This window comes from Sminthopsis crassicaudata, chromosome 6, assembly GCF_048593235.1.
Source record: "Sminthopsis crassicaudata isolate SCR6 chromosome 6, ASM4859323v1, whole genome shotgun sequence".
In the NCBI taxonomy this organism is placed as follows: domain Eukaryota; kingdom Metazoa; phylum Chordata; class Mammalia; order Dasyuromorphia; family Dasyuridae; genus Sminthopsis; species Sminthopsis crassicaudata.
Genome location: NC_133622.1, coordinates 245,270,385 through 245,290,736, shown reverse-complemented (window position 1 = coordinate 245,290,736; position 20,352 = coordinate 245,270,385). Strand labels below are relative to the sequence as shown.

The window sequence follows — 20,352 nt, the reverse complement described above, 5'->3', positions numbered from 1 at the left end:
AATTCGAACAGTCTCGCAGGGCTGTGGAGATGATCCACACCCCAGAACTCAAGGCCGGCTTCCTGGGCCGCGGGCCCTCCGCCGCACTTAAACCTGAAAGTCCCGGGGTCAGAAAGGGGAAGCTGCACGTTGGCCCACACTTACTTCCGGCCACTCCTGTACTGAGTTCTGACAGTAATCCTGGGGTAGAAGTAGCTCGGGAGGGAGGGAGGGGCCCTCGAGGGAAAAGCCAGAGGGAGGGAGAAAAGCCCCTAGAAACACTTCCTTCCGCTTTCTGCTGCCCGTCCAGGGACAGTCCATCAGGGACCCCCAGCCACCCCGGGAGCCTCCAGGAGGAAGCACCAGGACCCCGCAGAGACCCACAGAGCACACAGGACTCCTGGGAGCCACACGGAGAATTCTTTTTATTGTTCTGCACACAACTCCCATGGGCACTAGGGGTCGCTGTACTCCAGCAGAGCAATACAGCATAGACAGCCAAAGAAACAACAAGAAAAAAAGTCACTTTTAAAAGACAGATCAGTAATACACCAGGACATTCGCCCCCTCCCTCCCGCCTCCCCCCAAAGCCCCAGACCACTTCCAACGAGCACAGACGGGTGGAAGGCAGGGACCCCTCCCCGTCCCAAAGGCCCCTCCGCTCCCTCGCCCTCCGACCCTCATGCCCTTCCCGCCAATGGGACCTCAGGATGCCACGGGTTCCTGGCCGAGTATAAAAGCACAGACAACTCCAAATTATACAAAGAGGAAAAATCAGAGGCACGCACCCGGTGCCCTCACGCACGCGCACTCACACACAGCCCCCGGCCCGCACGCGCGGGGCTGGCGGGAACGGTCCCCGGCCCGGCCCCGCGCACAGGGGAGGGCTCGGATTGAAGGCAGGGCCCAGGTCATTGCTGGTGCTGGGACGGCGAGGGGCAGGACGAGAGCTCTCTGCTGGGCAGGCAATGGAAATGCAGCAGGGCCTCCAGGGGCGGGCCCACGGGCTCGTGCCCCGCGGGACAGAGTTCCCGGAGCTGGCGCGTGACCTTTTGCAGAGAGGACGGTCGAGAAGCTCCTGAGCAACACGATCGGCTAAAGGGTGGGACCCGTGGAGACCCCTCGGTGCCGGTGGCGGGGGCCACTGACTACAGGGCACGCTTGAGGAGCTTGGCAAAGAAACAGGAGCTCAGAAACGCCCCCACCCTCAGCTGGCACAGTGAAGAAGGGAAAACAGCAGGGTAGGGGCTGGGGGGGGGCGCTGGGTCTGGATTCCGCCGCTTACTACCAAATCCTCTCACCCTTCCGGACCTTCGTCTCCTCGTCCAGAAAACGGGAAAACGGGACTCCGCGAACTCCCCAGTCCCTTCCACCTCGGGCTCGACGCTCCTATGCACCTTCCGGGCCCAAGGAACACGGAACCAACTGACACTCCTCCCCCCCATGTATGTCCTCAAAAGGGCAGAGAAAGTGGAATAAAAACAGCTTAAACATCTTCTGGAGAAGGAAGCTCGGACCGCATGCCCACGTGCTTAATTAATGGGAGGAGCGTGACCGGCCCTCGCTCTCTGGGGACTCAGACACTCCTCCCCTCTCGGCCTTCCTTGTCCCCGCCTGGCCCTCCAAGCGCTCATCACTCCCCATCCATTTCCCACCGTCCGCAGCTCCTGCTTCCCTCCTTTAACTTCCCTCCTTCGGAGCCCTTCAGCCACATCCACCGCTGCTCCCCCACCTCTGCGTTCCTGACTAACCAGAAAGCCGCCGAGGGGACAAGCGGAGCACCGTCGCCAGGGAGGCGTGCGCGGCACCGAAAGCCACTTCGGAGGCACGTCCTCTGCCACGCCAATTTGTGGGTGGGAAGCGCGGTTGTCCGAACCCGGCAGCCCTAGAACTCGGGCCGAGGGGCCGAGGGGCGGCGCTCCCCGCTCTCCCTCTCACCATCACGGAAATAGGAAGCAGCGTTTGATGGCCCGGATGAGGGCTACTGTCTCCGAGAAAAGGAGGCAAGTGGGAGACATTTCACAACCTACCGCGAGAGGGGCTCCCACCCGTGGGAGGAAACGGTCCGCCTTTCATGGGAAGAACAGAAACAGCCAGAAAGAGCTAGCGGGTCACTCCGCGGAGGGCCCGGAAATCCCCTCAGTGCTCTCCCCAGAGGCTGTTCCCAGCCACTTCCACGGCTGGCAGCAGTCTGAGATGGGTTCTAGATCTCAAGCGCCAGTCTGCTTGGATTTTTCTCTTTCAGCTGAGTGGAAGTTGGGTCACGGAGCCCGCGGCCACCATCTTTTCAAAATGGCTTCTTCCCTCCAGTCCTTATTAATCACCATCAGAAACCTTCCACACACCATGAGACCTATGTACATATATCCGCCGGGCCCCCCAGCACGAGGCATGTAAATCCAATCCATATCCAGGGGAAATGTCCCCATACACGCAGTTCAAAGGACCCACCTTCTTCAAAAGGGAAATAGCTTCCCCTTCTCTCCTCTCAAATCCTAATCCCTTCCCTAGGGGGCCAAAGGAACTCCCCTGGCCTGCGGGGGGACCCGGGCTGGGCCGCAGCGGGTGGAGCGGCTTCCTTTCCCAGCTGGGCTCTAACCTAGACTGAAATAGACCCAGAGCTTGGGGTCTCCCTTCTCCCCGCCAGGAAAACCAAAAAGCAGGCAGCCTGGTGTGTAGAGGGAACAGCGTCTGAAGTTAGGGGCTTGGGCTCCATTCTCACCACTAACTACTCTCTGGGGACCTTAAGCAAGTCCTTTCACTTCTCAGTTTCCTCATGGGCAAGAGGGGAAGAGAAGAGGCTCCCTGGGCATCTTCTCCCCGGGAGGGGACAGGGAAGAGCTCTCCGTGGTCCTGATGGGACTCTGCCTCAAGCTCTCCTCCTCCTCCTTCCGCCTACCAGGCCGGGACAGACCACATTGCTACGGCTGCTGACGAGCGGACGGGAAATGACGGGGTTCCGCCGGGGCCCAGTCCCGACGGGCTGGGTGCACACAGAGAAACGGGGACGGGCCGACACCAGCCCCAAAAAGGGATTGGCGGGGAGCTGGTGGGGGATAGGAGGAGAGAGGGACCGTGCCCCCCGGCACACACGCACATGGGACAGAGTCTGGCGTGGACTCAACTCACAGTGAATACATGAACTTAAGGGAACCAGGTCTCTATTTGGCTGGGCTGACAAGAGTCAGAGGGAAAAGGGCACAAAGGCCTTCCTTCCCTGAGCGCAGCTCGGATGCTGGCTAGGACGGACCTGGAAAAGGGCAGGACAAGGGAGGGTCTGGGTGGAGACCTGAACAACTCTGGGCGCAGAAGGCTCAGACCCAATTCCAGCTGCCCAGACGGAGGCTCGGGGAACCCCCCGGGGTCATCCGCCGTAGAGAGGCTGGAGGGAGCCCGTGAAGGTGAAGAGCAAAAGCCCCCCCCCCCATCGAGAGCGATCATTCCGACCCCACGTTGGCCAAGGCATTCAATGTCACAGCGATTTAACCGGTTCCACCCCCTCCCTCCCACCCACCCTGCACAGTGAGGGCCTCGCTCCCTCCGCTTAGGGGACAGGGAGCTGAAACTCTGCTCCTGAAGCAGAGTGTAAACACCTGGAGGGGCTCCCAGGGATGGGGCCTCCGCTTCCCAAGGCCCAGGGGGTGGAGTGACCCCCCCCCTCATTGGCCGAGAGCTGGCCAAGCTCCCCACTAGGGGGTCCTCGTCCCCCGGGACCAGAGTCTCATGGAGAACACGGTGAGTGGGATTCTGTCCCAGGTCCCCTCCCGTATCTGATGAGGTTTATGAATGACACAGCCTGTACACTGGGCGTCTCCTGCGGGGGCCCCTCCCTCCGCCGCCCGGCCGGCACCCAGCCCGCCCCCATCACGCTTGCGGCCGGGCTCAGTCCTTCTCCGGGCCGGCGCTGTCCTCCGCGATGCCCTGGGCCGCCAGCTCCGCCAGCACGTTGTCCAGGTAGTTGGCGTCCGGGTAGCCGTGGCCCGTGAGGTTGGAGCCGAACTCGGTCTTGTGGTGCACTTCGTTCCAGATGACCGTGTCAGACTCGCCCGTGGTGCTGGAGGTGCCCACGGCGAAGATGAGGCGGCGGTCCCAGGCGACCAGCAACAACTTCAGCACCTGAGGAGGGGAGCACAGAAGAAGGGCCCTGAGACGCTCCTGCTCAGCGCCCAGGCCCACCGCTGCCAGGCGTCCGGGTCCTCGCCCTCACGAGCCGTTCCAGGCTCACCCTCGACTGCTCTCCTCCCCCACTCGAGCCCCTCGGAACATCTCCTTGGCAGACTCACACTCAGAAAGGAAAGAAATCTTAGAGGGGGGAATAAGCACTTGTTAAATGCCTCTGTGTACCAGGCACTGCACTGGGTGCCTTAATGACATCATCCCACTTGATCCCCACCACCCTGAGAGGCAGGCACATTGTTATTCCCCCTGCAGGAACTGAAGCGGAGGGGTTAAGGGATCCCACAGCCGGGGGGGGGGGGGGAGGGGGGGTTGAGCTCCCCGATTCCAGACCCAGCCCTCTCTGTACTGCACCCCCCATAGACTACCAGGGCAAGAAAGGGCTTGAGAACATGGAATTTCAGCCCTGGGAGGGGAGAATAGAGAGCAGGGTCACAGCTGAAAGAGAGCTTAAAGAAGGAGCTTCAGACAATGCTCATCCCTCTCCCTTCTTTCCCTTTACTGTTTTTGTGCCTCTTATGGGATCTAATTTACCCCATTTTGGGAGGGATCTTAGAATATTCTACTTTCAAAGCCAGGAAGGACTTCAAAACACCATAGCTGAGCTAGAAAGGATATCAGAGACCACTGAGTCAAACCTTTCCATTTTACAGATTGGACAATGGAGGCTCACCTCTATTCTGACCTGAAGCAGCGTCTCCAGACCACAAATCTAGGAAATAATGCGGCCGTTGGGCCTAGGCCATTTTTGCCATCTGCCCTAATGCCAACGCGGGTCCTTCCCTATTGAAGCCCCTCCCTGACTGTGCACATTCTGCTCTAGGCACAGCAACATGTCTACAGCTTCAGGAAAGAGGATGCCATTAACCGTGTAATTTCCTGGACCACAGCTCCCTTCCCTGGCTATCGCTCTCCTCCCCGTGAAACAGAATTCAATTCCTCGAAGGCATGAATTAATTCTTTGTACCGTGAGCCTATTAAACATATTACATTTTTAATAATGCTTTTTTCCTTCGCTGATTCATTCATTCACTCTTTCCCTGCTGGAGAAGCATCTTTGGCCCCCAAAGGAGTCAGCCAGCAGGGCTGTACCATGCGCCCGGTTTAAGAACGGTCCTAGCCCCAGGATGATGAGGGAGGCAGCAGAGGGAGCCGGCAGCCCGGGCCTCCCTAGAACTGTTTGTGAACTAGAGCCACGCGGCAGCCCCAAGAACCAGAGCCTTGGATTACAGTCCTTCCTACAGGGAAGATGCTCCCATTCTCAATCCTTGGCTCCCTTCTCTGTAAAAATATGAAAGGATCTGCCTTTGTACAAGAATAATGAAACACGCACGGCCTGCCCTCCAGGACTGTTGGGAAAATTAAATGAGACAAGGGGTGTGAAAGCCCTTCGTGATGCTCTCTCCGGGTAGGCTGTTGTGGTTATTATTAATATTATTATTATTCCCGAGGATCAAACGCGACCACGGTCCTTAACAGACTTCTAATTGAAGGGTGTCCTGACCGGTGCAGCCGCACTCACGTGGAGAGATAAGCTTTCTCATAATTAACTTGGCCCCAACTCCAGCAGACCCACGGCTTTTCATTTAGTTAATAACAGCTCCCATGTGTGATGTGCTACGGTCTTCAGATCATCCCCACATTAATTATTATTACTTAATCCTCACAACAATCCAGTGAGATAAAGAGGACAAGTATTATTATCCTCATTTGATATGAGAAACTGAGACCTTTTAGGAAGTGAAGGGACTTGTCCTGGGTTGGGGGAAGGGACCCGGCAAGTTGGATGGGGTTACGCTCCTGAGCTTGGGTTTCCTGGCCAGATTGTCCTTCTAAATGTCAGTTTGTCATCTCCTGGTCTCTTCGGAGAGAATTTTTAAAAAATGTTCTGTACCTTTCTGATAGTCTGGGGACCCCTGTTCTCAGAATTATGCTTTTTAAAAATGTAAGGTTTCAAATGAAACCAATAATATTGAAACATAGTTAAAATACTGTTATTTATATTATAAATTAAATAATAATAGGACACATTTTTAAAAAATTAAATAATTTGTGGAGTCACAGATCTCAGGTTAAGAATGTCTGTTTAACAATTGTTTGGACATGTATATATATATAGTATTCAATTTATACTTTAACATATTGAACATGTATTGGTCAACCTGCCACCTGGGGGGGGGGAAGGAGGGGGAAAATGAGAACAAAAGGTTTGGCAATTGTCAATGTTGTAAAATTACCTTTGCATATATCTGGTAGATAAAAAAATATTTTAAAAAAAGAAGAAATATTAAACAACAACAACAACAAAAAGAATGTCTGTTTAAGACGAACCATATCCCAGGCACTTAAGACTAAGCACACAGCCAAAGGGAAGGGAAGAAATGGGGATGTCCTCATAGGACAAGAAGAGAGCGGGTCCCCTCCCTGCCAAGATCCACACTGAGGAGGATGAGACTCAATCTCTCTGGCCCAAGGCCTGCTCTGGCCCATGTCCTGAGCAGAAAATAATCAGGGATGAGCCCAGTCCTATTTGCTCTCCATTTGGTAAGAAGCAAAGCTCGGGATTTCAAGTTAGAGAAACATTTCCTGACCCAGGGAAAAAGTTCTCACCTTCCTCCCTTTCTCACTATCTGGGAGGTAACAATGTCGAGGGAAGCCTCGGGCGGTGAAGCTCTTCCCAGGATTCGGGTGTTCTGGTCCCTGAGGGAATTAAAAAAACAAACATAAAAAGTGTTTTTTAAAGTTTTAAAATGTTTTCAAGTTTCATTTGATACAGAAAGAAAACCCAAGTTTTGAGATTTTCAATTCACCTAAAGCAACATTCAACTTCATCAGTACAAGAAGAGGCAACTCCTGCCAGATTTGACATTCTGTGCTCTAATGTTCCATCTAATAACATTTTATGTTCTAAGCCCCCTGCCAGATCTGACAATCTGTTCTAAGGTTCCACCTAGATCTGACATTCCATGTTCTAAGCCCCCTGCCAGATCTGACATTCCATGTTCTAAGCCCCCTGCCAGATCTGACAATCTGTTCTAAGGTTCCACCTAGATCTGACATTCCATGTTCTAAACCCCCTGCCAGATCTGACATTCCATGTTCTAAACCCCCTGCCAGATCTGACATTCCATGTTCTAAGCCCCCTGCCAGATCTGACATTCCATGTTCTAAGCCCCTTGCCAGATCTGACATTCCATGTTCTAAGCCCCCTGCCAGATCTGACATTCCATGTTCTAAGCCCCTTGCCAGATCTGACATTCCATGTTCTAAGCCCCCTGCCAGATCTGACATTCCATGTTCTAAGCCCCCTGCCAGATCTGACATTCCATGTTCTAAGCCCCCTGCCAGATCTGACATTCCATGTTCTAAGCCCCCTGCCAGATCTGACATTCCATGTTCTAAGCCCTCTGCCATTCCATGTTCTAAGAGCCTATAAGACATTCTCTGAGTTTAAAAGAGACTGCAGCTCAAGTTCCCCAGCCTTGCCAATTAACTGTGTGCTCATTTTTTTTAGGACCCTCCATACATCTGCTGGGGCCCTTGAAATCAGAAAAAAGCCTCTGAGCCTGGAAACCACGTGCGGACGGGTACATCTTGTCAGGGCCCAGGTCTGCCTCTTACCAACTGTGTACAATTAGGTAAAGCGGTTTCCCTTCCCCAAGCCTTGGCTTCCTTGTCTGTAACATGGCACCACTGACCTGCCTCTCTTCTAGGGTGGCTGTAAGGAACACCCTTTTGCTGGATGAAAAGGAAGTCGTGGAGAAATGTGTTTCTGCTGAGGTCATAATTAACAGAAAAGCCTTCCCATTAGCGCCCAAACCAGTAACGATGGAGGATGTAGAGACTTCCTAATGGCAAAGGCCCTTCTAGGGGGAGAGGAGGATCATGGGTCTCTCCACGCTCACCTGAATCCCGGGGGGGATATTGTAGATGATCCGGATAGTTTTACAGTCTGGATGCCCAGGCAGGGAGTGGGGGATGAGGTGATACTCCATCTTCCCAGGGGGCTGGGTCCCCGTCTTGACGCCATAAATGGTTTTGCAGGTTGGACACTGCAAACTTCCATCCTGTAAAGGAGGGGAGGAACAGAAATGAGGGGACAGAGAAAATCTCCAAAGACCAAAAGATGAGTTGGAGGCAGCTCAAGCTCAGAACAGCCTCTTCTCCCTCCCTCACTCCCATTTTTCCTGAAGAGGTAACACAACCAGATTAAGGGAAGGACTCTGGAAAGCGGTCAGCAGCCGGCTGGGTTCCAGAGGTCACTTCATTGCTCATCAGCCACATGAGCCAGGATAAAACATTTCCCCTTGTTGAGCTTGTGTCCTCAAGTTCTCCTACCTTTAAGGTCCCTCTGAGCTCTGATATTTTATACCCTCAAGTCCTTTTTAGTGCTAACATTTTATATGCAGAAGCTACTTCCAGTTCTGATATTCCATGTTCTTCATTCTAAGGAACCTTCCGGCTCTACAAACAAGGCCAGAAGACTCCGGTAGAGTTCTTAATAATCTTTTTTGTGCCTGGATTAGACTAGATGTCTGCTGAGGTGAGTTCAAATTATGTGAGTTCTAGATTCTCAAGTTTGCTCATCTTTGACATTCTATTCTCTATGTTCTAAGATTCCTTGCAAATCTGACACTCAATGTTCTAAGAGCTTTTCTAGCTCTAGAATTCTAAGTTTCACAGTGGCCCCAATCCCAGTTCTGAATTCTAATCTTTTAGACTCCTAGATCTCACATTCTATGTTCTAAGGCCCTTCCCAGCTCTAGAATTCTATGTTCTACAGTTGCCTTCCTTCCAGTTCTGAATTCTAATCTTTTAGACTCCTAGATCTGACATTCTATGTTCTAAGGCCCTTCCCAGCTCTAGAATTCTATGTTCTACAGTTGCCTTCCTTCCAGTTCTGAATTCTAATCTTTTAGACTCCTAGATCTCACATTCTATGTTCTAAGGCCCTTCCCAGCTCTAGAATTCTATGTTCTACAGTTGCCTTCCTTCCAGTTCTGAATTCTAATCTTTTAGACTCCTAGATCTGACATTCTATGTTCTAAGGCCCTTCCCAGCTCTAGAATTCTATGTTCTACAGTTGCCTTCCTTCCAGTTCTGAATTCTAATCTTTTAGACTCCTAGATCTGACATTCTATGTTCTAAGGCCCTTCCCAGCTCTAGAATTCTATGTTCTACAGTTGCCTTCCTTCCAGTTCTGAATTCTAATCTTTTAGACTCCTAGATCTGACATTCTATGTTCTAAGGCCCTTCCCAGCTCTAGAATTCTATGTTCTACAGTTGCCTTCCTTCCAGTTCTGAATTCTAATCTTTTAGACTCCTAGATCTGACATTCTGTTCTAAGGTCCCTCCCGCAGCTTTGAATTCTATACTTAGATTTCTCCCAGATCTATGTTCTAAGGTTCCATCCAGCTCTGACATTTTCTGAGTCAGTAAAAAGAGACTGAAGCTCAAGTTCCCCGGCCTTCCCCATTACTCTGTGCCCCTAAAGAGACCCCTTCACAGTGCCCCTGCTTCTGCACTCTGCATCTCCACCCGTGCTCCCTCAGACTGTTGCAAGAAAAGGCCCGCAGAGGGTGTAGGGTGCTAGGGAGCTGTGAGCTCTCACTAGGGTTCTTTAGTTCTGATTAGGAGCCTAGGACTGTGCTAGGGTGTGGAGAGGACAGACATAGCTGGTTCAAGGCCCCAAAGAGACGCTGCTAAAGCCAAAGTTGGCCAGCTTAATAGCTGTGCTGACCCCAGGCAGGGCTCATTGACTCTTCTTCAGTTTGAGGCACCCCCCTTCTCAAAGTCCCTAGAAATTTCTTCAGCCCACAGTGATTTTTCCTTCGTCTGACATCCCAGAATCCCAGAATCTCTGGGCTGAGATCTCAGCTTCCATCTTGTTTGTCTCGCCCCCCTCTACAAAATATCCAGACAGGAACCATGCGCTTTGACGGAAGCCCTCCAGTGAGGGGAAACCCCTCCCTCTTCAGGACCCCCTGCACTTTGGGGCTGCTGTAAGCATTGGAAGTTCTTCCTGAGAGCGGATCCGAGTTATCCCCTTTCCACTCCCGCTGCTGCTTCAGCCTCGGGGGCCACAGAGAGAGTCTAATGCCTTTTCTGCACGATGGCCCTTCAGAGCTGGAACACAGCCATCGCATCCCCACTCTGAGACTTCCTTCCTCCAGGCTAAATACCCTTCGGCCGACCCACACGGGGCATGGCGTCGAAGCCCTCCGTCATCCTGGCTACCCGCCGCTGGGTGTCAGGGTGACCTGCTCAGCAGTGTCCTTTGTAGAAGGAGCTTCCCCAAAATGAACGAGGTAGAAAGTCTTAGATCTGACTGCTCGGTCCATGGCCCACCTCAGGTTCCCTCAGGGGTCCTCAGCCCACCCGGACGAGTCGCCCTCAGCGCATACCTTGTTCCCATTGTTGTACATGGCAACCAGGCAATGCAGGTGATAGATGTGACCACATTTGGACAGCTTCCCCACCAGGTCGGGTTTGACGGTTGGCTGGGGGCCCTTATAACCTGATGGGGCCGCGAGACGTTCCATGCAGATGGTGCAGTCCTGTGGGGCCGAAGGAAGGAAGAGGGATCCTCAGAGCAGGAAAAAATGGGGACGTGGCAGGGAAGTGACTTGCCCGGGACCAAATGACCCCTTAGAAGAAGGGCCTGGACTCCAACTCAAGTTTCCTAAGATTAAGGGCTGGAAGGGCCTTAAGGGTCATACAGACCAACCCCGACTCCCCCCCCCCCCCCATGTTACAGATGGGGAATTTGAAGCTCAAGAGCTGAGGGTACTGGGCAGACAGAAAGTATCAGGGCCTTAAATGATAAAGGCAGGGGGTCCTAAGCTGGGGTCTGTGACCCTCAAGTGGTCCAGGCCAACCCCGACTCCCACCCCCCACTTTAGAGATGGGGAATTTGAAGCTCAAGAGCTGAGGGTACTGGTCCTCCCTCTGAAGGGAGGACAGACAGAAAGTAGGACATTAAATGATAAAGGCAGGGGGTCTTAAGCTGGGGTCTGTGCCCCTCAAGCCATCTCCCCTCTGGTGACTCACCTCATCTGGGGGGTGGCGCACTTTCTGCAGGTACTTTTTCAGAACTTCTTCTGGAGTCTTTCCTGTAGGGGCAGAGATGTGAGAAGAGATCATTCCATGACGACAATTGTCCCCAACATTTATTAATTATCTTTTGGACACAGAGACCAGGGCAAGAATAAAGTTCAGAAATAGCAGGTCCCATGTATCATGGATCTCACTGTTTAGTAAGGGGATAATATCTACACACACAAAAACACACACACACATACTCACACAAACACACAAACACAGACACACACACACACACACACTCACATACACACTCACACACACACAAACACACTCACACTCACACACACACAAAATCTGGAAAGAACCTCGGAAGCCATGGAGTCTATCCCCCTTTTAACAAATAAGGACACCCAGGTAAAGACAGGTGGAGTGAGTTGCTCAAGGAGAAAGTAGCAGGGTCAGAGTTTGAACCTAGATGTTCTAATCTACTTAGAATTGAGCCAATTAAGACGTTTTTATCTGTTGATTTTGTTTTACTGTTTCTTGATGTCTCATAAACTCTCTAGCTTCCACTTTCCCGATTCTGGTGTTTGGGAATTATTTTCTTCAGCCTTTGTACGTCCTCTTCCATCTGGGCAATGCTGCTTCGTGAAGTGGCAAGTGTGTGTGTGTGTGGGGCAAGCCCAGGATTGTACAGCGGAGTCCCCTGGCTCTATAAGACTCCCCGCTGAGTTCTAATCCACAACCCATGGTACAAAACCAGAGTTTCAGCCGCCAAACTACTGGCACCCCCAAAGGCACAGCCAGAGGCAGCCGAAGCGAGTTCTAGGGCCAACAAGACCACCCGTAAGAGTGGCTGGGGGACCCTCAGCAAGACATTTGGATCTCAGGGGCCCAGACAACTCTCTAGGACTAGATAAGCTGCAGAATAGGTGCAAACCTGCCTTAGTGAAACGAGTTCCCTCATGGGAGTTTCTCATTCCTAATGCTTAATTAAAAAAAGTCTCGAAATCCCAAGGTTCCCGTGAGTCAATGAAGACTAGACTCAGATGCAAGTTAAAGGAAATGGGATTAAGCCAGAGCGTCCCAGCATCCTGGGACTTTGGAGCAATGGTCTTTCTCCCCACGAGATCCCCCCCATTGCCTTCGTGCGGAAGCTCAGTGAGGGCACAAGTCCTCCTAAGAGTACTCTGCAGTATGCCGTGTCTGAGAAGGCTCGGACCAAAGAACGGAGCCTGGGGAGAAGAGGGAAAGGGGAGGAAGAGGCCGTAATGGAATGACCTGAGAAGTCACGGTGTCCAGGGTCTTCATTCTGCCCTAAAACGATTGACCCTAATTCTTTGTGGGAGATGGGTGGAGACATGACCCCACTAAACTACAAAGGGCCATACCCATTGGAAAAGCGGGAGGGAGCGGGGGTCTGGTTAATGATTTATCCAAGATCATCCGGGAAGTTAGGAACTAAGCCCCAGGCCGCTTGGCTCCCAGGCCCCAGTGTGTCAGAGGGAGGGACCTGGCGTGAAGAGTTGGGAAACGGGCCAGGCATCTGAGGGATTGATCAGCTGAGGGGAGGGGGCCGAGCAGGGCCCTCTCTGATCACCCCTGGTAACAAGGGAAGAATCTCTCCCCCTTGTCTTGTGCTTAGGCTGCAAAATGCTTTCCCTTACGTTTCCTCCATTTGACATGTGCTATTGTAGCCACAATATGTGTAGAACAAGGAGCAGAAAAGGAAACTGAGGTCCAAAGAAAGTCACGAAATATTAAATATTAGATGTTAGTGAATATTAGATATAGGGTAACCTTAGAACATAGACTATGAGTGGGAGGGCTCTTAGAACAGGGAATGTCAGAGAGAGAGGGAAGGAACTTAGAACACAGAATGTCAGAGAGGGAAGGAACTTAGAACACAGAATGTCAGAGAGGGAAGGAAATTAGAACACAGAGCTGGACCTAGGAGGGGCCTTAGAATGGGAAGAAGGGACCTTAGAACATGGAATATCCGAGCTGGAAGGACGTTAGGACTTGAAATGTCTTAGAGCACAGAATGTCAGACTGGGTAGGCCCTTAGAACACAGAGTGAGAGGGGAAGGGACCTGAACACAAGGAATGTCCGAGTTGGGAGGGTTCTGGGAATATAGAATCTCAAAGCTGGGAAGGGCAGGAGAGCATGGAATGGCACAGCTAGAAGGACCCTTAGAGCAGAGAATGTGAGAGTTGGGAGGGAACTTAGAACACAGAAATTTAAGAGCTGAGAGGGTTCGTCCGACAAAAAACGCCAGGTCTGGAAGGGCCCTTGGAGTCCAGCGGGCCAGAGACAGGAAGGACCTCACTCTAAGATCTGAACAGAACTTGGAACACTAGATAGCGACACTGGGGAAAGGACTGGTCGTCCCACATTTTTCAGGTAAGGAACCTGAGACTCAGAGACAGCCCTGAGTTGCCCAAGAACACAGAGCTAGGTAATGGCAGAGAATCCTCCCCAGGGAAGCCGGGAGGGGCTACCTTTCTTGGCTTGTTTTTTGGTGGTCTTGCGGCTTGTGTTGGAGACCCCTGGGATAGACTTGATTTCGCTCTTGCTGACGGGGGGAGGGTGCAGGACCAGCTTGGGGGGCCGGGTGAGGCACACGGGCAGTCCTGCGGCACTCATGAGGATTCCGGTGATTCCTGAAAGGAAGAGGAGAAATAATGGAGACTCCCTGAGGACGCCCCTCCCAGCCTCCCAAGAGTCACTGACTCCCCCCTGACCCCAGCCTCCACTCACTCCCCTTTCTGGATTCTCTCAAGCCCATTCCCCCTCCTCCAATTCCCCTTTTGTTCACAAAAGACATTCAAATCCTCTCTGACAAAAGAAACCTTCTCCTTTATTTTCTCTGCTCCAAGTCCCACCTGCCACGCTCCAACAGAGCCAGAATAAGCCAGGGCTGCTTGCGAGGCAAAGGTTGACAATCGTATCTCTCCCGTGTCATTGTTCAATGGAGGCTCTAAGCCTTCCAACACATGGGCCTTGAATGATCACAAAACCAATTACCGCAGGCCGTGCAGAGGCCCCCTTTTCTGGCACTAGGAAAATGTGCATCTATAAAGTCATAGTAATGGGTATTATATACCTCCGGGAGGTCAAGGTCCCATTTAAGCCACAATAATCAGAGCAGCAACTTTTGTGAGAGCAAATAACCGGAAACGTGGTGGGCACCCGGAGACCGGGGGGTAGCTGAGCACTCTGTGGGCATTCAGGGGGTGAAATGCTATTGGGCCCAAGAAACAATGGTGGGAGAAACGCAGAAGCACACGGGAATATGGGGAGGGCCGTGGAGTGAAGGAAACAGAATCAGTAGAAGAATATACTCAGTGACAGGAGCCATGCAAGCAGAAACAAAGCAAAACAAAGCAAAACAACAAAAAAAACCAAACCAAAACAACAAAATAAAACAAAGCAAAACAACAAAATAAAACAAAACAAAGCAAAACAAAACAAAACAAAAAAAACCAAACCAAACCAAACCAAAACAACAAAATAAAACAAAACAAAACAAAACAAAACAACAACAACAAAAAAAACAAACCAAACCAAACCAAAACAACAAAACAAAACAAAACAAAACAAAAACACAAGCCACAGAAGGACAAGGACTATAGTGGCCGGTTTTGGAAGAGGAATAGGAGATTATTTCCACTGCAAGTGGGGAGCCAGGGCTGTGGAATGCTACATTCCCTCTCAGATATGGCTGCTAGAAGGGTTTAGTTTAGTTGTTTGTTAAAAGACAAGGCTCATTTTGTGTGTGTGTGTTTGAGTGTGGGTGAGAGGGAGCGTCAAATATGGAAAAAGGTGGTATAAAACCCAAAGACAAAGCTTGCGTCCCTCTCATTGCCCACTTCCTCCCCTTGTCCGTGTGCCCGTCAGCCGCTGGTATGGAGGGCAAGGCCAGGCCCCTCTTACCTGCTAAGGCGGGATTCACAGGGCTGGAGCCATTGAGATTCTTCACTGGGACGGTGGGGACCCTGGAAGGGAGGAACAAACGGTGACCGTCTCTCCTCTCTCTGGATCTCTGTTTCTCTGTCTCTGTTCCTTACGATTTCAAACTTTCAGCCCAAGTGCCCTTTTCTTCACCCTTACCCCAGACCTTCCGCTTACAGGGGCCCGAGGGCCGCCTGTGTTATTTCCTCCCGCATTGATGAGACTGGACTAGATCAGGGTGGGCCCCGCGCCCCCTTCAGCCTGTGGACAGTTTTTGGTGTGGCCCAGGGGGCTAAGAAAGGCAAGGACAAATAGAAACCCACTCTCAGCTCTGGGCACGGAGGAGAGCTCTGTAGATCGGGGTAGCTAAGGGACTAGCTTGCTTTTTGTCATGGGATTTTAGCTCTTGCCACGTTACATGACAAATACTTGTGGGGATAAGCTGACCCTGTGATTCTCTTCATACTCAGAAAGCCTGGGGAATATCTCAGAAGAGGGCTGGCTGGGCTGTACACACTTCTCAGGGCGGGGAACAACGTTTCCAAGTGCAGAGAAGGTGCAGTTATCTGGAGAGTTCAAGGGGAAGGCTTGGTGCGAATTCTCTCTACCAATGAAATCACGGGTGGGATCTAACAACCCCCCTCTCAACATGGACAGGTTTTGTGCAACAAGAACCGAGCCCATCATAACAGACAGATGAGGAGCGATCTCCTTTCCCCAGATAAAAGCGGCAAACAGGAAAAGTGAGCTCTCCACCCCCAACTACAGCTCCACCCACCCCCTGGGAGACAGAGGGACAGGTGCTTATTACTGCGGGGAGGAGATGCTTCCCGGAGGCCAGGGAGACAGAAGCCCAGACCCGGGGCTTTGGAACTACTGTCTAGGGCGAGGATTTTGAAACTGGGCTTGGATTCTGCCTCCGCCTCTAAGGACACTGGGCAAGTGATCTCCGTGTGGAGTCAAAGGAAAGCTGAGAGGCTTCTCCACTGCGCACGTTCGCACCAACTGCTCACGCCGTCCGTGGCAGAACTTCCCGAGCTCCCAGTGGTCTGTCAGGCGGCAAACGCACCGTACTTTGTCCCTGACAAGGCGATTTTTTTGGTTTTCTTCGAGCTTCAAGGACGATAAGCAATTATCATCCTGTGTCTCGTTTCCTCATTTTTAGGGTCCGGCCTTAATAGGCACTAGGGAAGCTTTCAGTTCTAAATTTAGGAGACTAAGGCAGAGAAGATGGGGGTAGAAAAGGGAGTGCAATGAAAAGGGTCAAAGTTTGCTCCAAAAGAGGAACTGGGAGCAAGAACCACCCCCAATCACACCTGACTGGGGCAGTTTATCAGAGCAAGGAGCATGGGATGTGGGAAGGGGAGAGCTTGGGGTGAGGTCAGAGCCAGGAGAAGGGCTCCTAGACCCACACAGATAGGAAGGAGTCGGGACGGAGCCTGGCCGCGGGGCCCTGACTGGGAGTTCTCTTCTGGGCCTCCATTTACCACCTGCAAAATGAGAGCGTTGGATAAATCACTTCTAAGAGCCCAATTCTAAACCCCATTTCAAAAACTCGCCAGCTCAGTTTCAGTCAATATCTTATTCTGAGAGTTTTCTCCCCACTTAAGACCAGGGTTTAGACCCCAGTGGGCTTTTAAAGAACAACAAGGGGGCAGGGACTGTAAAAACTGCACCTGTTCCCATCCCCGCCCCCGAATGCTTCTTAAGTGTCTTCCATGATAGGTTCTCGGCGCTCACCATCAGGGGATGATCGCCCCGCACCTGTGTTCTCCCGGGCCCCTCCAAAAGAAAGCCCGTCTCGGCTGAGGTGGGGCTCTGATCTGAGTGACAAAAACCACCTTTGTTCCCACAAACTGGCCTGGCAGGTTTCCACACCCGATCCAGCCAAACAGGAAACAGCGGCAGAGTACAGGCAGGCCCGTCTGGGGGCCGAGGCCCCCAGGAACGGGAGCGGGAACGCCAGCGACGGACGTGGGCACGGTGCGGGCCCCCTAGCGCAGGCATTCCGGTTCTGAGGTTCCTCCCTGCTTAGACATTCCACGTTCTAGGGCCCTTCCAGGTTACGGATTCCACGTTCTAGGGCCCTTCCGGGTTAGGGATGCCACGTTCTAGGGCCCTCCCGGGTGAGGGATTCCACGTTCTAGGGCCCTCCCGGGTTACGGATTCCACGTTCTAAGGCCCTTCCAGGTTACGGATTCCACGTTCTAGGGCCCTCCCGGGTTAGGGATTCTATGTTCTAGGGCCCTCCCGGGTGAGGGATTCCACGTTCTAAGGCCCTCCCGGGTTAGGGATGCCACGTTCTAGGGCCCTCCCGGGTGAGGGATGCCACGTTCTAGGGCCCTCCCGGGTGAGGGATTCCACGTTCTAAGGCCCTCCCGGGTTAGGGATGCCACGTTCTAGGGCCCTCCCGGGTGAGGGATTCCACGTTCTAAGGCCCTCCCGGGTTAGGGATTCCACGTTCTAGGGCCCTCCCGGGTTAGGGATGCCACGTTCTAGGGCCCTCCTGGGTGAGGGATTCCACGTTCTAGGGCCCTCCCGGGTGAGGGATTCTATGTTCTAGGGTCCTCCCGGGTTAGGGATTCCACGTTCTAGGGCCCTTCCGGGTTAGGGATGCCACGTTCTAGGGCCCTTCCGGGTTAGGGATTCCACGTTCTAAGGCCCTCCTGGGTTAGACATTCCACGTTCTAGGGCCCTTCCGGGTTAGGGATTCTATGTTCTAGGGTCCTCCCGGGTTAGGGATTCCACGTTCTAGGGCCCTTCCGGGTTAGGGATGCCACGTTCTAGGGCCCTTCCGGGTTACGGATTCCACGTTCTAGGGCCCTTCCAGGTGAGGGATTCCACGTTCTAAGGCCCTTCCGGGTTAGGGATTCCACGTTCTAAGGCCCTCCCGGGTTAGGGATTCCACGTTCTAAGGCCCTCCCGGGTTAGGGATTCCACGTTCTAAGGCCCTCCCGGGTTAGACATTCCACGTTCTAAGGCCCTTCCGGGTTAGGGATTCCACGTTCTAAGGCCCTCCCGGGTTAGACATTCCACGTTCTAAGGCCCTCCCGGGTTAGGGATTCCACGTTCTAAGGCCCTCCTAGGTTAGACATTCCACGTTCTAAGGCCCTTCCGGGTTAGACATTCCACGTTCTAAGGCGCTCCCAGCTCTGACATTCTCTAAGTCACCTGGGCCCTGCCCACTTCCAGCATTTGAGCCTTTAAGAAGTTCTCCGCCGGCCGCCAGCGGTGAAGATCACTTCCTGTGCCGCTGTTCTCTGTGCTAGTTCCGCCCCACTCCGCTCTTGTAGGGCCCGCGGCATTCGGTGCTAAAATCCTGCATTCCCTCTGGCTCTGTGGCTACCCTCTGATAAACAGCCCCCACTCGCTCTTTCCTTAGGGATCCAACAGATCCACCTCCCCCCGTTCTCCTGTCCACACTCCCAGCGCATCTAAGGCTAAAGAAGCAGGAAAACCCAGAGGCAGAGGCCGGTGGGAGACGGAGAGGCCGGTGGGAGACAGAGAGGCCGGTGGGAGAGAGGCCGATGGGAGACAAAGAGGCCGGTGGAAGACAGAGAGGCCGATGGGAGACAGAGAGGCCAGAGTGAGAGAGGCCGATCGGAGACAAAGAGGCCGGTGGGAGGAGAGGCCAATGGGAGACAGAGAGGCCGATGGGAGACAGAGAGGCCGGTGGGAGACAGAGAGGCCGGTGGGAGACAGAGAGGCCAGAGTGAGAGAGGCCGGTGGGAGACGGAGAGGCCGGTGGGAGGAGGAGAGGCCAGAGGGAGACGGAGAGGCCGGTGGGAGGAGGAGAGGCCAGAGGGAGACGGAGAGGCCGGTGGGAGGAGGAGAGGCCGGTGGGAGATGGAGAGGCCGGTGGGAGGAGAGGCCGGTGGGAGACAGAGAGGCTGATGGGAGATAGAGAGGCTGATGGGAGATAGAGAGGCCGGTGGGAGACGGAGAGGCCGGTGGGAGGAGAGGCCGATGGGAGACAGAGAGGCCAGTGGGAGGAGAGGCCGATGGGAGACAGAGAGGCCGGTGGGAGGAGAGGCCGATGGGAGACAGAGAGGCCGGTGGGAGGAGAGGCCGATGGGAGACAGAGAGGCCGGTGGGAGACGGAGAGGCCGATGGGAGAAGGAGAGGCCGGTGGGAGACAGAGAGGCCGGTGGGAGACGGAGAGGCCGATGGGAGAAGGAGAGGCCGGTGGGAGACAGAGAGGCCGGTGGGAGACAGAGAGGCCGGTGGGAGACGGAGAGGCCGATGGGAGAAGGAGAGGCCGGTGGGAGACAGAGAGGCCGGTGGGAGACAGAGAGGCCGGTGGGAGGAGAGGCCGATGGGAGACAGAGAGGCCGGTGGGAGGAGAGGCCGATGGGAGACAGAGAGGCCGGTGGGAGGAGAGGCCGATGGGAGACAGAGAGGCCGGTGGGAGGAGAGGCCGATGGGAGACAGAGAGGCCGGTGGGAGGAGAGGCCGATGGGAGACAGAGAGGCCGGTGGGAGACAGAGAGGCTGGTGGGAGACGGAGAGGCCGGTGGGAGGAGAGGCCGGTGGGAGAAGGAGAGGCCGATGGGAGGAGAGGCCGGAGGGAGACAGAGAGGCCGATGGGAGACAGAGAGGCCGGTGGGAGACAGAGAGGCCGGTGGGAGACAGAGAGGCCGGTGGGAGAAGGAGAGGCCGATGGGAGGAGAGGCCGATGGGAGACAGAGAGGCCAGAGGGAGACAGAGAGGCCGGTGGGAGACAGAGAGGCCAATGGGAGACAGAGAGGCCGGTGGGAGACAGAGAGGCCGGTGGGAGAAGGAGAGGCCGATGGGAGGAGAGGCCGGAGGGAGACAGAGAGGCCGATGGGAGACAGAGAGGCCGGTGGGAGACAGAGAGGCCGGTGGGAGAAGGAGAGGCCGATGGGAGGAGAGGCCGGAGGGAGACAGAGAGGCCGATGGGAGACAGAGAGGCCGATGGGAGGAGAGGCCGATGGGAGACAGAGAGGCCAGAGGGAGACAGAGAGGCCGGTGGGAGAAGGAGAGGCCGATGGGAGGAGAGGCCGATGGGAGACCGAGAGGCCAATGGGAGGAGAGGCCGGAGGGAGACAGAGAGGCCGATGGGAGGAGAGGCCGATGGGAGACAGAGAGGCCAGAGGGAGACAGAGAGGCCAGTGGGAGAAGGAGAGGCCGGTGGGAGAAGGAGAGGCCGGTGGGAGACAGAGAGGCCGGTGAGAGACG

The 20,352-nt window shown here is 53.9% G+C and overlaps 1 protein-coding gene across 1 annotated transcript in view; it reads right to left on the bottom strand.

Moving 5' to 3' along the window:
- Positions 1 to 386: 386 nt before the first annotated feature.
- The window catches only part of DTX4 (deltex E3 ubiquitin ligase 4), a 39,370-nt gene continuing 19,404 nt past the window's right edge, over positions 387 to 20,352 (bottom strand). Inside the window, exons 3-9 of the mRNA XM_074276352.1 lie at positions 15,137 to 15,198; positions 13,702 to 13,863; positions 11,206 to 11,267; positions 10,560 to 10,712; positions 8,061 to 8,222; positions 6,766 to 6,855; positions 387 to 4,095 (exon numbers count right to left, since the gene is read on the bottom strand). Of these exons, the coding sequence (XP_074132453.1) occupies positions 3,862 to 4,095; positions 6,766 to 6,855; positions 8,061 to 8,222; positions 10,560 to 10,712; positions 11,206 to 11,267; positions 13,702 to 13,863; positions 15,137 to 15,198 (925 nt within the window). The 3' untranslated portion in view covers positions 387 to 3,861. The remainder of the gene's footprint in view (positions 4,096 to 6,765; positions 6,856 to 8,060; positions 8,223 to 10,559; positions 10,713 to 11,205; positions 11,268 to 13,701; positions 13,864 to 15,136; positions 15,199 to 20,352) is intronic.